Source organism: Orussus abietinus, unplaced genomic scaffold (assembly GCF_000612105.2).
Source record: "Orussus abietinus isolate OABI.00-Male unplaced genomic scaffold, Oabi_2.0 scaffold646, whole genome shotgun sequence".
Classification (NCBI taxonomy): domain Eukaryota; kingdom Metazoa; phylum Arthropoda; class Insecta; order Hymenoptera; family Orussidae; genus Orussus; species Orussus abietinus.
In genome coordinates, this window is record NW_019394790.1 from 26,503 (window position 1) to 39,401 (window position 12,899).

The following is a 12,899-nucleotide window of genomic DNA, read 5'->3' on the forward strand; positions in this document are numbered from 1 at the left end:
TCGGACATTGCAGAGTTAATTCATACGACAAGGGATTAACCAATGAGATTCCTCTAGCCCCGTGCGTCACTTCGGTCGCGAGGAAACAGGTTCAAGCCAGCGTTCCACCGAGCGCGGCGCATCGTCGCGTCGTGCACGGGAACCCCCGAAAAACGGTGCGTGTAATCCCCTGCCGTTCGTTGGCCAATACTTCGACCAAACATGACTATCACGAGTCGGATTTCAAATCAACGATCCAATTTATCTTTTCAAGAAAAAAATTGTTTCTCCCAATTGTATACGATTCAGATATATTTGTCTTAGCTACCCAAACTCTTTCTGAAGGTTGACTCGGGCATTGCCGAGTTAATTCATACGGCAAGGGATTAACAACCACCACGATGCCCCGCTTCCGCCGTGGTCTGGACCGGTGCTCCGATTCCGCCGCGTCGACGCGGCGCGTCCAGTGCGACGCGGTACGCGCCTCGGGCCGTTTCTTGCCCGGCGAGAGGAAGGAGTCCGTCCGGGGCGGATAACGGCGCCCCGGGGACGCCGAGGCGTCGCGTAACGCGATTATCCCCCGGCCCCGGTTGGCCGGTCGTCCCGTTGATTTATCCGCGCGGCGCGGCGTTATTGCATTAGCGCCCGACCCCGGCGGCCGGTCGGGCGTGAATCATGCCGGGCGTCTCGGCCGACTACTCACCGGTCGGCCTACGCGGGCCTCTCGAGGCCGAGGGCCTCCTGGTGGCGGCGCGCCTTTAGCCGGAGGTCGGCGATGCTGCTGCTCTTGGAGCGGGCGGCGGCGGCCGCGAGGCTCGCGGCCAGCCCGAGAGGGTGCGGCCCGGGCGGCAGACAGAAGAGGCCGCCCGCGGCCGCGTAGCGGAGGACGGCCGGGTCGAAGGCGGAGGCGGTCGGCGGCGCGGCCGCGGGGTGCAGCCGGAGGGCCGGCAGGTAGGGCGCCACTCGGCACGGCTCCAGCGACGCCGGCGGGCTCCGGGGGGCCAGCACCATCCCGCCGGCCACCGCCGCGCCCCCGGCGACCCCAGCGACCCCTGCGACCAAGGAAGCAGTCCGGTGACAGGCGGCCCACAACACCTCCACGCGGACGGAGCCCGGCCTACCTTTGTGCAGCTGGCTCTCGTGTTTCCGGCACTTGGCGCGCCGGTTCTGAAACCAGACCTGGACCCGCGCCTCGCTGAGGCCCAGCCGCTGGCTCAGCTCCTCCCGCATGAACGCGTCCGGGTAGTGGGTCTCGTCGAACAGCCGCTCCAGCTCGGCCAGTTGCTCCAGCGTGAAGTTGGTCCGCGACCGCCGCTGCTTGCCGTTCCCGGTCCCGCCGCCGCGGCAGCCTGGCGCTGCGGACGCACCCCTTCGTTAGTGGAGCTCGAGAGTCCTCGGTAACAGAAACTTGGAATAGGTACCCGCGAAACGTACCGTAACTGTCCGAGAATATCGAGAATGAATGAGACGGTTAATTTTATATTTATACTTTATACTTTAAAGCCACGCGTCTTACAGCATTCGCTTATTATTCGTGATACATGAAGTAGCGTATTTAACGCAAATGGGTTAAAATGGTTCAGTTGCACGTAGGAGTATTTACTGGAAAAAAACTTAAAAGCTGCATTTATATACATATATCTTTTGTTCTTTACGCAGGAGCCGAGTATCCGCCGAACGGTAAGTAGAGTCTTTCGATTACAGGGGGCGCAGAAAATCTTTTTTAAATGAGATAAATCGTCAATTAATCTTATTTAGAGACCATTGAGATCGAAAAGGAATTTCTGCCATGTTTTCATAAGAAATATTCCTAGAGGCGTCGCGCCGAGGTAGCGCGTCCTCCTCGAGACTCGGCGCGATGAAATCTCCCGGAGGCTCGGAGGTTATTTCGCCCCAGGGCGAATCTCAACTCCTTCGCTCGCCCTGGGCGCGGGGCCACGAGCAAAGGCACGCTCGGCTAATTAACGGCGCGCGATTCAACGAGCGAGCGTTTAAGGGCGCAGCGAGTTGCCCCCGGGGTGAGGCCGGGCCGGGGATTAAGCACCTCTCCGACGAGGGGGACGTGATTTATATAATTTAGCAAAGTGGCGAGCCGCGGCCTCCCGCGTTTCCCGCGTTTCCTTCGGCTTTCGAGTTCCGCGGGCCGTCCGCAGGGGCAGGGGGGCTGGGGTCCCGAGAAGGAAGAGACGGACGGCACGACGCCCGTCAGGGGGCGGAAGGGCGGGGGCGCCCGAGTACCTCTCTCGGTAATCGAATTAGCGACCCCTTGTGTCCAAGTGTGATTGCTTCTGGCCCTTCGGGGAGACCCGGGGTCGGGACGACTCTCTCTCCCCTCGGCGCGTTTCGCTGGGCCGATTTCATCCCTAATTGACGAGTGGAAACTCGACGAAACGTGATTTGGCTCCGTGGCCGGGCCCGCCGCGGGGCGCTAAACCGCGCGCCCGGTCGGAGAGGGCGGTTTTAAACCGCCGCACATATGGGAGCGGAAACGATCGCGAAGGGGTGCAGCGATGAGAACCGTGGGTGCTGACCTTGCGAGGAGACGCATCTTGTTGGGTTGGAGAACCATGCTGGGGGGGAGGGGGCGCCGAGACGGTCTTGGGAAGATTGTTGGGGGATGACGGGAGGCGGTCACGACGCTTTTAAGAAATGCCGATGTGACGCTCACGAAACAGCTGAGAGACGGATGCTAGACGGTTACGAGACGATCGCGAGACGGTCAGTACCGTCCAAGGGCCATAAATGCGTTCGGGATCGCGAGGCGAGTATCGAGCAAAGTGCTCTCCCCCGCCCCCGGGGGTCGTCGGTTGACGAACGGCGCACTCGGGCCGACGCCTCCCCGCCGTCAAAGTCCGCCGAGGACTCGAGATATTTATTATTTGACTTTTCCGGTTTCCCGGGGCGGAGGGTCGGCCGTACGTTACGGCCGCGCCTGGGCGGACGAGGGCCGCGGGGGTGGCGGCCAGATTGCTTTTTGATTTGCGCTTAATCGGGAAAAGTTATGGGCCCCGGGGAGACGGCGCTTACGCCGTTTAGGTGCTCTCGCGGGGACGCACTCGACGCCGCATCCGCACCGAGTCGGACCAGGGGAGGGGGAGAGTATATTAAACCATAAATCCGCGACCGCGCTTCCTTGCCCCCGCCCTCTAACCGGAACCATCGCCGTTTCGGATGCGGTGCGTCGCGAATCCGTCGCGTCGCTAGTCCATTGCATCCCGTCGCGATTCCGTTTTATCGCGGCTCGATCACCGTGTGTTGCGTCGTGATTCCGTCACGTCGCGTCGCCTATTTCATTTTGTCGCATCATAATTCCTGCACGTCATATTGCGATTTTATTTCGTCGCATCATAATTCCAGCATGTCGTATCGCGATTTCATTTCATCGCGACACGATTTCGACACGTCGCGTCGCCATTTCATTTTGTCGCGACTCCATTTCGTCGCATCACAATTCCAACACGTTGCATCGCGCTTTCATTTCGTCGCGACACGATTCCGATATGTTGCGTCGCGCTTTCATTCCGCGCGACAGGATTTCGACCCGTCACGTTGCAATTCCATTTCGTCGCGTGACGATTTCAACACGTCACGTCGCGATTCCGTATCGTTGCGTGACGATTCTAACCCGTCACGTCGCGATTCTGTATCGTCGCGTGACGATTTTAACACGTCACGTCGCAACTCTATTTCGTCGTGTGACGATTCTAACCCATCACATCGCGATTCCGTTTCGTTGCGTGACGATTCCAACCCGTCACGTCGCAATTCCATTTCGTCGCGTGGCGATTCCAACCCGTCACGTCGCGATTCCATTTCATTTTGTCGCGTGACGATTCCATTACGTTACGTGACGATTTCAACCCGTCACGTCGCGACTCCATTTCGTCGTGTAATGATTCTAACACGTCATGTCGCGTGATGATCCTAACACGTCACGTCGCGTGATGATCCTAACACGTCACGTCGCGACTCCGACCTGTCGCGTTGCGATTCCAATGGGTCGCGGTGCAGGGCATCGGAAGAGGGTCGGAGAAAGTGGAGCTCCTCCCAATCGCTCGTCAGTGTAACTGGATTCGAAGCGTTGAATTATAGAAGAAGGGATACCCGCCGGCGTTCCTTACCCTTGGAGTCCTCCTGTCCTGCAGTCCGATGCGGCTGCTTGGGGTCGGGCGATCGGCGGCGAGCCTCGGGGGCGCTCTCGGGGCTCGGGGAGCGCGTCCTGGGGTCATCGGCGGGCGGCGGAGAGGGACTGCAGCCGAGCAACTTGCGGACCGAGAGCTTGAGCTCGGGTGTCCTGGGAGTCGTCCTGGGCGTCTTGGAGGTCAACTTGGGCACCGTCGCCTGGGCGTCCCGCGCCGCCACGGAGAGGTCCTCCGGCGAGGACGGCGCGTCCTCGGGCCCGGTGCACGCTTCCCGCACGGAGTCCTCGAACGGCGCACTGACATCTGCTTCGCACAAGGTTCATTAAAAAACATCTCCCGTCCTAATCTTTCGACGTTATCTCGAAGATGCCTGAGGCGCGGTTGCCCCAACGTTCGAGTTAAAATCTCAAAGATGTTACAACAGGATTTATCCATAAATACGAAAACGTCAAAATATCGACAGAACTCTTCTCAAAATTGGTTGCACCGAATAATTTAATACTTTAACCCGTGATTACGGAGGTCCTACCGAAGGTCTTGACACTCCCGAAATTTCACTTTTAGGAAAAAACATTTTCTTCATTTCTTCTCGTTCGGGAGAATTACAATTTCTTCTTTTATTTTTTTAAAGTTAAAGTATCAGCAGTTTCGAGATCTTCGTTGGATCTATATAATCACGGGTTAAAGTTTCAAATGATTCGGTGCACCCAGCTTGTCGAAACGTTATATAAATATCATCACGTTAACCCAAGGATTACTTGACGCGCGATTAGAGTTAATCCCTCGACGTCGGATGGTTACCAATGGATGTTAATTTTCCTCGATGCAGCCACAAATTGCACTAATCCAAGATTAACCAATCGTACTTAAGAAATTTCTTTTCTCCCTGATCGCGGTTGGGGCAAACGGACGTTAGAACGGAGGCGACCTTGCGAGCGCCGATCTCGCGAGTCCGCGGGGGGTCGAGGCGTCCCCGAGGTCGCCTCTCGCGACGCCGACAGGAGGCGGCTCGTTCTCTCTTACGAAGTGGCCGGGGAAAGACGTACGTCGGCGGGGCTCCTCGGGGCCGTCGTCGCACTCGCCGGTCGCGAGGTCGGCGGGGCCGCGGGCGCGACCCCTGACCTCGCGAGCCGCGTCCTCGAAGCTCTTGGAGACGAACTGGGCCAGCTGCTCCATCCTCGGGGACTCGCTCGGTCCTCGGCCACCCGGAGCCGGGCTCCCGGGTGCCGAGCGCGCCCCGCCCCCGCCGGCCAACCGGGTGGGCGGGGGGGCCGTCCTACGCCACGCCCAGTGGCACCACCCCTCTAGGGCAGGCCACTCCTCTCCGATGTTGGCGGCCCGGCCGAAGCCCGCATCCCCGGCGACCTTAAACTTGGCGTCCCCCGTCCTCCCGCGTCTTATCGCTCTGACCGCGGACGAGCGCGGATCTCGCCGACAGCTGAGGCGCGCGCGTCCCGAAATTCAGATTTCGCTCGCTTCAACCCACTTCAAACATTCCCGGTCTGATCTAATCGTACATTGAGAGTAAAACATGCCTCAATGTTAAACCGCGCCTTGAATCCCAGTATTTACGTCGGAAATAATACATCCGTTGGAATCAATTTCCGTTACGGCACCTTACACGCCGAGAATAACGTATCCCTTTTATTTAAACCCTGTACATTGAGGATAAACCGTCCCTAAGATTTAATCCATGCGGTGGAAACTCGTACGGAACTGAAGCGTCCCTGGGTACACGAGAATTCGTAGGTAAGGACTTCGAGGGGAGGAAGAGGGCGAGGCTCGACCCCGCACGTCGCCCGGCGTGTTTGCCGGCACCAAACTCGGCAATATTTAAATGGGATTGCGTTCGGGGCTGTAATTGCTCGCGCAAACGTTCGGCGTTGCGGCCATGGCCGGGCCGGGTTTGTGTGCACGGAGGGTGTGTCGAGCCCGGGAGGGGCGGGGACTAGAGTCTCGGGCGCGCGGCGCCCGCCGGTCGCCGTTCACTCCTCGCGGTTCGATGTTGCTTGTCGTCTCGTCGATCCTCGGATATTACTCATCGACTCGTCGTACCTGGTTGCTCGACCCTCGTCCCCCCGGTACGACGACCGGTTCACTAGCACGATTTCATTGGAAAGGTCGGCCGAATATTATCCGTTAGGGCAAAATCTAATGCGGCGTGACGGGACGGCTCTCCCTTGCAGGGCCTCTAGCCAAGGAATCTCGGCAGTGGGAGGGGCTCGTATTCGCGGGTCTAGGAGAGGGGCAGGAGGGTGGCGGCAGGACGAGGGGGAGCTGGGGTAGGCAACGTCCCGTAACGCAGGCAGACGGAGCCAATCAGGGCGCAATGCGATTACCTTAACGAGAAATCCGATTACTTATTCATTCTCCTAACTGGAAATCAGTTTAACTAATCGTTTAATTCGGTCGCTCGGCGCACTCCGGTAGGGGGCAGGGCGGAAGGGGGAGGGGGGGATCGCGCCACCGCGCGTGGCGGCGTTCCGCGAGAGGGGTGGGGAGGGGCCTCGTTCGATTCAATTACGTAATGAATTGTCGTGTCTCGAGTAAACACCCTTCCTCGCCGACCGCGATTCGCGCGGGAGGGGCGGGTCGGCCCAACGGAAAGGACCAATCAATCCGCGCCGAGGACTTGCCCTGAAGAAATTCCGGGGAACCCACTGATGCGTGGACATGTGTGTAACACGGATACCGCGAGGGAATACCGCGGAGCGACGAAATTCAGGATTTGATGTCAATCGCCGCCATTGTTGGATTGGTATGTATATTTTACTGTTCTCCTTTCTTAGATTCTCTTGAAATGTCGTTAGTCGCATTCTTCATGGCGATGGCGTCAAGAGGTGGAAGAACGAACGTTATGTAACGCGAACGGTGAGTTTGTTCTTTTTTAAAGAAATTTTAGTTAAAATACGGGTAGAACGGTAGTATAATGGTCAACGTGACGACATTTACTTCTAAATCTTAGGTTTAATCCCCGAGAAGATTATTGCGGCGTTTAGGGGGCAGAGCTGTCTGCAGAGGCGTACTCAGACTTGCTCGGGACGTGTGTCAAATTTGTTTGCCTGCGGAAGAAACGTCGAAAATCAGGTACTGTTAAATACGTATTTGTTGTGTAAATATGGGCTCGCTATTTTGGAAACACCTTGTATAGTCAGACGTGATATCAGGGATCGCGGTCGCTTCGATCAGAGGATCGAGGTCCTACGGATTTTGTTTCGCTTCTGAGCCTGCAAATTTGGTTCCGCTTCCGGTCTTGCAAATTTTGTTCCCCTTCCGGTTCCCCGACCTCCGGTAGCCATGATGGCGCTCCTCCGGGCGAGGCTCAAAATCATCCCCGGTGCCATCGCTTCGAACGTGAGTCGACACTTCTCGATAACATGCCGTATTTCGATGAGTTTGTACCGATGGCCCATGTTTCGCTCGAGAATATCTTTCTACATACCCTGGTGGCCATTCGACACCGTTATCGGGCCAGAGTGTGGCGTAGAATAAAGAGCTCCCACTTCCATGTAAAAGTAACTCTACAATTGTCAAGTTGGCCAACGGCGACACTGGCGACTCTCGCGGAAAAATGTAACACTAGAATATTCAGGAGAGGCCGTCACAATGTCTAAATAGTGCAAGATAATCACGAAATGTTTGTATTTAATTTATATTTATATAATATTTTTATTAACCCAGCTAGACATTTATTATTATTTCTTAAAAATTCGTACGTGTTTACATGCGCGCTAGAAGATGTTTATAACCTAACGGATAGAGATGTGGCGTGCATCTGCGATATCCTCCACATTGGAAACGTAATTTACTGGTTTTCTATGATTTTCTGTGGTCAGCAACTTAGTTACGTAGTACATAGCAAAGTCCAAAAAAACGCGAAATTACCCAACCCTGAGGACACCTACAGAAAACCTGGAGTCAGAACTTCTCGATGAAAAAAAAACGAACCATAAAGGGAGAGCACCTTATACATTCTTATATTTTCTTACGGGTTTGTGGCCAGCTGTTATATTTTGAGGTTACTTCAAAACCGAGACCGATCGGGGAGAAAAACGCCCCGCCCTTTGTCGCGTCCTCACCCTTCGATGTTCCAGATTCGCGCACGCGCAGACTGGCCCACGATCTCACCGGAGGCTGCGGGGACTCGAAAACCCGAATGTAAAAACGTCCCTTCGCCTCCACGAAAGAAATCCTGGTTGAACTTCTGTCGCAGCCCTAAAGAGTCGACCGACTGCTCGCCGGCACCTTGCGACGACGAGACCTTCTTCGAGTACTTGTTCGGCCGACCACCCCGGAAGCCTGACCCTTGCACCTGTCGTCTGGCCCATCGTAAACGTGGCTGGAAACCTCCCTACCAGGTCTCGGGTCAAGAGTCCCCTCCTTTTCAAATAATTTCTCCTTTTTATGGCGTTATGAAAGTGTGGTGTACATATGTATACCAAGAACTGAAAATGTTGATAAAGCTTTCCTCCCAACTGGGCGCATCGAATAATCAGAAACTTTAGCTCGTGATTAGTGAAGGTCCTAACGAAGGTCTTGAAACTCGTGAAATTAGATTTTTCGCAAAGAAATTCCCTTTTTGGTTCTTGTCCGGGTTAACTTTTTTTTTTTTTAGAAAAATGAAGTTTCGACAGTTTCAAGAGCCCTATTAGGATCTCCATCACGTGTTAAAGTTTATTCGGCGCACCCGGTTTGAAGAAAAGTTCTATAAATCGAGTTTTTGGTACATATATGATACTTTCATTACACCTTAATGGGCGCTTTCCTTTCATTCTTTTCCATAGATGATTCCAGGGGGCACTCTCGTCTACCTGGGGACTTCAAGCTCTAAGGCGGCGGAAGTTTCTAAGGCAGCTGTGGTGCGATGCTGCGAGAACCTTCCACGTGATACTTGCAAGAAGATCTCCAGGTACGAGCAGCTCCGAAGATTGACAAAACAGGCGAAGAAATGTCCCTGCCCTCCCGAGATCGCGGTAGAAGAGACGAAGAGGACCGGAAGAAACGAAGAACGTGGACCCTCTCAATGACTTATTAAGATCGAATTAATACACGCCATGCTTCTTGAAGGAGAAGAACGCTTTATTCGGTGACAGATCGTGATACAAGGTTGCTTGCGTTACACGTAGAAATACTTAACTTCAACCGAAGAGTGGTCGATCTTAAGGTGGCCTCACATGTAACGACAAACTGTCGCGTTAAGGTGACATGAAAGTGGCGTCAGAGTTCGCGTGGGTGAAACTTTTCACGGACCTGGGTGTACGGAATCGTTTCAAACTTCACAATGTGAATATGGAGGCTACAAGGTCCTGTTACCCATGAAATAAGATTTTTGTTTAAATTTTATGGACATTATTACAATTATTTGTAAGAAATGAAATTTCATATGTGTCTGGGCATGCTTTATAGCCTCCATATTAACAGTGCAAAGTTTGAATTGAATACACCTAGTTCGGAGAAATGTTTCATGAGCGATTGACCCTTCGAATGCCATTTTCACATTACCTTAACCCCTTGGCCTATACGATATATGCCAATTGCGTGACTTTGCCACGAGTCAGACTCGTGGTTATAGGCCACAGGGTTAAGTTCGCGGAGGTCATTCTATACAAATTTGACCAGTTATAGACGCTGCATGAGAACTCGACTTAAACGCACAGATTGAAATATCGCCACGATTTATCGTTACGTGTATATCCACCTTCATACCTTACACGGTAAGGTCTGTTCTTCGTGTGAAGTCACCTGCGGACTTCATCGACTTTGGACAAAGTGCTGACGATCAAGGGCCGAGACGTAATGGCGACGAAACGCGTGTTTGAGAGTGATCCACCGGTCGCGATCGCAAGGCGATCGGTGGACCACGTGTCATATTGTAGTTATCAGGTTTTATAAATACACCTGCATCAAATTGCACACGTATTCGATACAGGCTACTCCTAGATAAGGAAGGTAGGGCCCCCTCGCGAAGAATACTCGCAAGAGTGGCCGCCTCGACGGCGAAGGGGTCTGATTACTGTTCATTGCACGAAGCGTTGTATTGTCTCGTGGTCTCGAAACTTGTAGAGGTCGTCGAGGTTGTCCCACCAGGTGAGGAGCTTGTGGTTAAGGACGAGCTGGAACCACGGGCTCAGAGGGGAGTTGATCTTGACGAAGTCGCTGAGACTCGCTCTGGAGACCCACCGGATTTCGCTGACCTCGTCGGGGTTCGGATCCACGGTGACCTCGTCCTTTCTTAGGAAGAGAATGTAGTCTATCTCGTGCTCCCCCCAGTAGCCGTCACCCGGGGCCTGGTAATGGATTCGGGTCAGGTAGAAGAAGTCCTCCACCGGGACCTGTTCAGGAGGAATTCCAAGCTCATAGCCCAATCTGCGTTGGGCTGCTCTCCGGACACCCAGTGCCTCTTCCTCCTCGATCTCTCCGGGGATCTTCGCCAGAGGGTGGCTGCAGCAGGTGTTTGTGTAGTGCCCTGGGAAGGTCACCTGAAATGGCACCGAAATGCATGAGTTGATTCCCTTACGTGTTAGTTCATTGACTAATTTTTCTACATTTTAACGGAATACTCGGCATCAACCGAGCAATGTAACGAGATCCTCGCCTCATGTTAATAGGCAACGCAACTCGAGGTTCTAACTCGCTAACCGTCTAAAGTGGCCGGTGCGTTCCACTTGTGATAATCACGTAGCGCGATACATATGAAGGAAAGGCTCGTGGCCTTCGACTCGGCACGGCGAAGGGGAACGCTCTTCATTTGATCACCGATCTGCGAATGCTGCAATCAACAGGGTCTACTTCAGAAATGGAGCATTTCGCGCTTTTTAAACAGTACTCGTCATTCGATCCTCTGGAGGATTGCGATCGACTCATCCGATAGAAAAAACTTTCTACTTTCTCCGAGGATGCCACGCCGCTAAGGTGCATACCAAAAATTCCATGCCGCTGATTTCGAGGCTGGAATGCCGCAGGCTATTCACAGATCGTCGTTGCTGGTCGATTTTTAGGAAATCCACCATGAGGGTACAAAGGTTCGGTCCAATTGGGTTTATCAAATCTGGAGCTCATTCAAATGACTACCCACAGTTTATTTAGGCTGTTCATTAGATGGCATCAGGGTTGTGATTGTCAATTATCTTGATACTTTTTACTTTCTTCGTTAGTTTTATCCTTTGGAGGGGATTGCAAGGAGAACGAGAACGATTATGCAAACTGGATTGCACCACCTTGCATATAAATGTTAATGAATATTAAATTGGCATTTTTCAACTTCTCTATATGTGCTTGTAAAAAAAGTAGGATTTATTCCTTATGTAAAATTTGTCCGGGGTCTGTTATATAATTGCAGGGGACTATGTTGGAGTATTGATTCGTTCGTTGTACATTGCACTTTGAAAATTATTAATTAATGTCGCTCTATATATAAAGATCTGCTCACCTTGTTAAGAGATCGTTTCTGGAGCAGCAGATCTCCCTTGCGATTGAACATGAAGACGCTGAATGCTCTGTGAAGAGGTATATTTCCGGCTTCGCCGACTCTGTGGCAATACCTTTTAGAGGCTTCGCCAAGAATCCTGTCGTTCTCATCTACGAGTATACACTGTTCCTCCAGGGCGGCTTCTTGCAACGGGGCGACCTGCATTTTGGCGTAATAGCCCCTCACAGAAGAGGAGAGTTTCCTGACAACTGTGCAGAGCTTCTGGCTATTCTTCAGCATTCTCGGGCAGCAACTAAGACCGTACTGCGGTGTTGGGCACCAACCGTTTTTACCTACCGCACGAAAAAGTAAATTTGCATTAGTTGCTGTTCACGTAATTCAAGCAGAAATAACAAGCCGAGTTAAACATCATATTTAGCATAATCACAAAAAAGATGTAAATTCAAATTTTTCAGATGGACGGGGTTATTTCTTTGCCTCTGTATTGCGACAATTGTCATGGAGATTAAGACTTCTGATGAAGATAACCTCTCACTCACTGGACTGCAGCAGATCCTTCTTTTCGGAGCAGCGATCCACGGAATGACTTGATCCGTGAGCGGAGAACTCATGTCTGAATGTATTGGAATAAGTCGTAGTGAAGAAGGTTGCTCGACCCCTTTGCAGCTACTCGTAGCTCTCTCTTTATCGCCCGCCACACACAGGTTGAGGCTCGTAACGAGCTACTCCGAGTTGCTGGCTGCAAGGTCGTCCAATATGAGCAGGTGGTTTCCATTTAACACCTCTTCGATTATCATACGAATCACGTCTCACATAATCGCGGAGCGTCTCGATTTGCATGAGTCATGAATTATATCTCGAATCACTGTTTATTTTCGTACGGTTCAATTATTGTAATTTTTAAAACAGGCTCCAATTTCGTGAAAAATCAGTGGAACGGCAAGCTCCAGTGCGTTCTAGTGTCGGAGGATGTAGCAACTTTTCATAAGATCTCTCTCACAGTTGAGAGACCAGGCTGTCTCTGTAACATGCATTTTACTATATTCCACTAACGGGCTCGACAAAGACACTCTTATGCAGAAACAGTATATGGTCTTTTAACCATTCTGCTTCCCTCATACCCGGAACTAGGAAATAAAGCGATGATCAGCAGAGATGAGTTGGGAGATTGCTCACGGGCAGGGTCGTTGGATCGCATCCTGTGCTGCCCTCTGGTTTCGTACGTTAGCATTCACCATTTTTTGCCCCCAAGGGCGGCGCAACGAATTTCTGATAGGAGCTCGCGCACTCGCGATGGCGGTACCATCTACCAGTCGCCATTGGCGGCTCACGTACTCGTGATGGTAATA

General features: G+C 52.7%; 3 protein-coding genes across 7 annotated transcripts; 1 reads left to right on the forward strand and 2 right to left on the reverse strand.

Annotated features, from left to right (window-relative positions):
• Window positions 1-690: 690 nt before the first annotated feature.
• Window positions 691-5,297, reverse strand: LOC105697213 (short stature homeobox protein 2-like). Its single transcript, XM_012420342.1, has 4 exons — window positions 5,168-5,297; window positions 4,101-4,424; window positions 1,101-1,334; window positions 691-1,031 (listed from the first exon to the last, which is right to left on the reverse strand). Exons 1-4 carry the CDS (start codon window positions 5,295-5,297, stop codon window positions 691-693), a joined length of 1,029 nt encoding a protein of 342 aa, XP_012275765.1.
• Window positions 5,298-6,770: 1,473 nt separating this feature from the next.
• LOC105697331 lies at window positions 6,771-9,170 on the forward strand. 2 transcript variants are annotated; one of them, XM_012420566.1, is made up of 5 exons: window positions 6,771-6,992; window positions 7,087-7,208; window positions 7,289-7,475; window positions 8,216-8,479; window positions 8,906-9,170. In XM_012420566.1, exons 3-5 carry the CDS (start codon window positions 7,419-7,421, stop codon window positions 9,146-9,148), a joined length of 564 nt encoding a protein of 187 aa, XP_012275989.1. In that variant the 5' UTR covers window positions 6,771-6,992; window positions 7,087-7,208; window positions 7,289-7,418; the 3' UTR covers window positions 9,149-9,170. The 2 variants fall into 2 exon arrangements, with proteins under 2 accessions (XP_012275989.1, XP_012275990.1); XM_012420567.1 differs by having other exon boundaries at window positions 6,771-7,208.
• Window positions 9,171-9,179: 9 nt separating this feature from the next.
• Window positions 9,180-12,660, reverse strand: LOC105697330 (isopentenyl-diphosphate Delta-isomerase 1). Of its 4 annotated transcripts, none has more exons than XM_012420563.1 (3): window positions 12,079-12,660; window positions 11,551-11,882; window positions 9,180-10,600 (listed from the first exon to the last, which is right to left on the reverse strand). In XM_012420563.1, exons 2-3 carry the CDS (start codon window positions 11,827-11,829, stop codon window positions 10,139-10,141), a joined length of 741 nt encoding a protein of 246 aa, XP_012275986.1. In that variant the 5' UTR covers window positions 11,830-11,882; window positions 12,079-12,660; the 3' UTR covers window positions 9,180-10,138. The 4 variants fall into 4 exon arrangements, with proteins under 4 accessions (XP_012275986.1, XP_012275988.1, XP_012275985.1 ...); XM_012420565.1 differs by having other exon boundaries at window positions 12,028-12,660; XM_012420562.2 differs by having other exon boundaries at window positions 12,090-12,624.
• Between the last annotated feature and the right edge of the window lie 239 nt (window positions 12,661-12,899).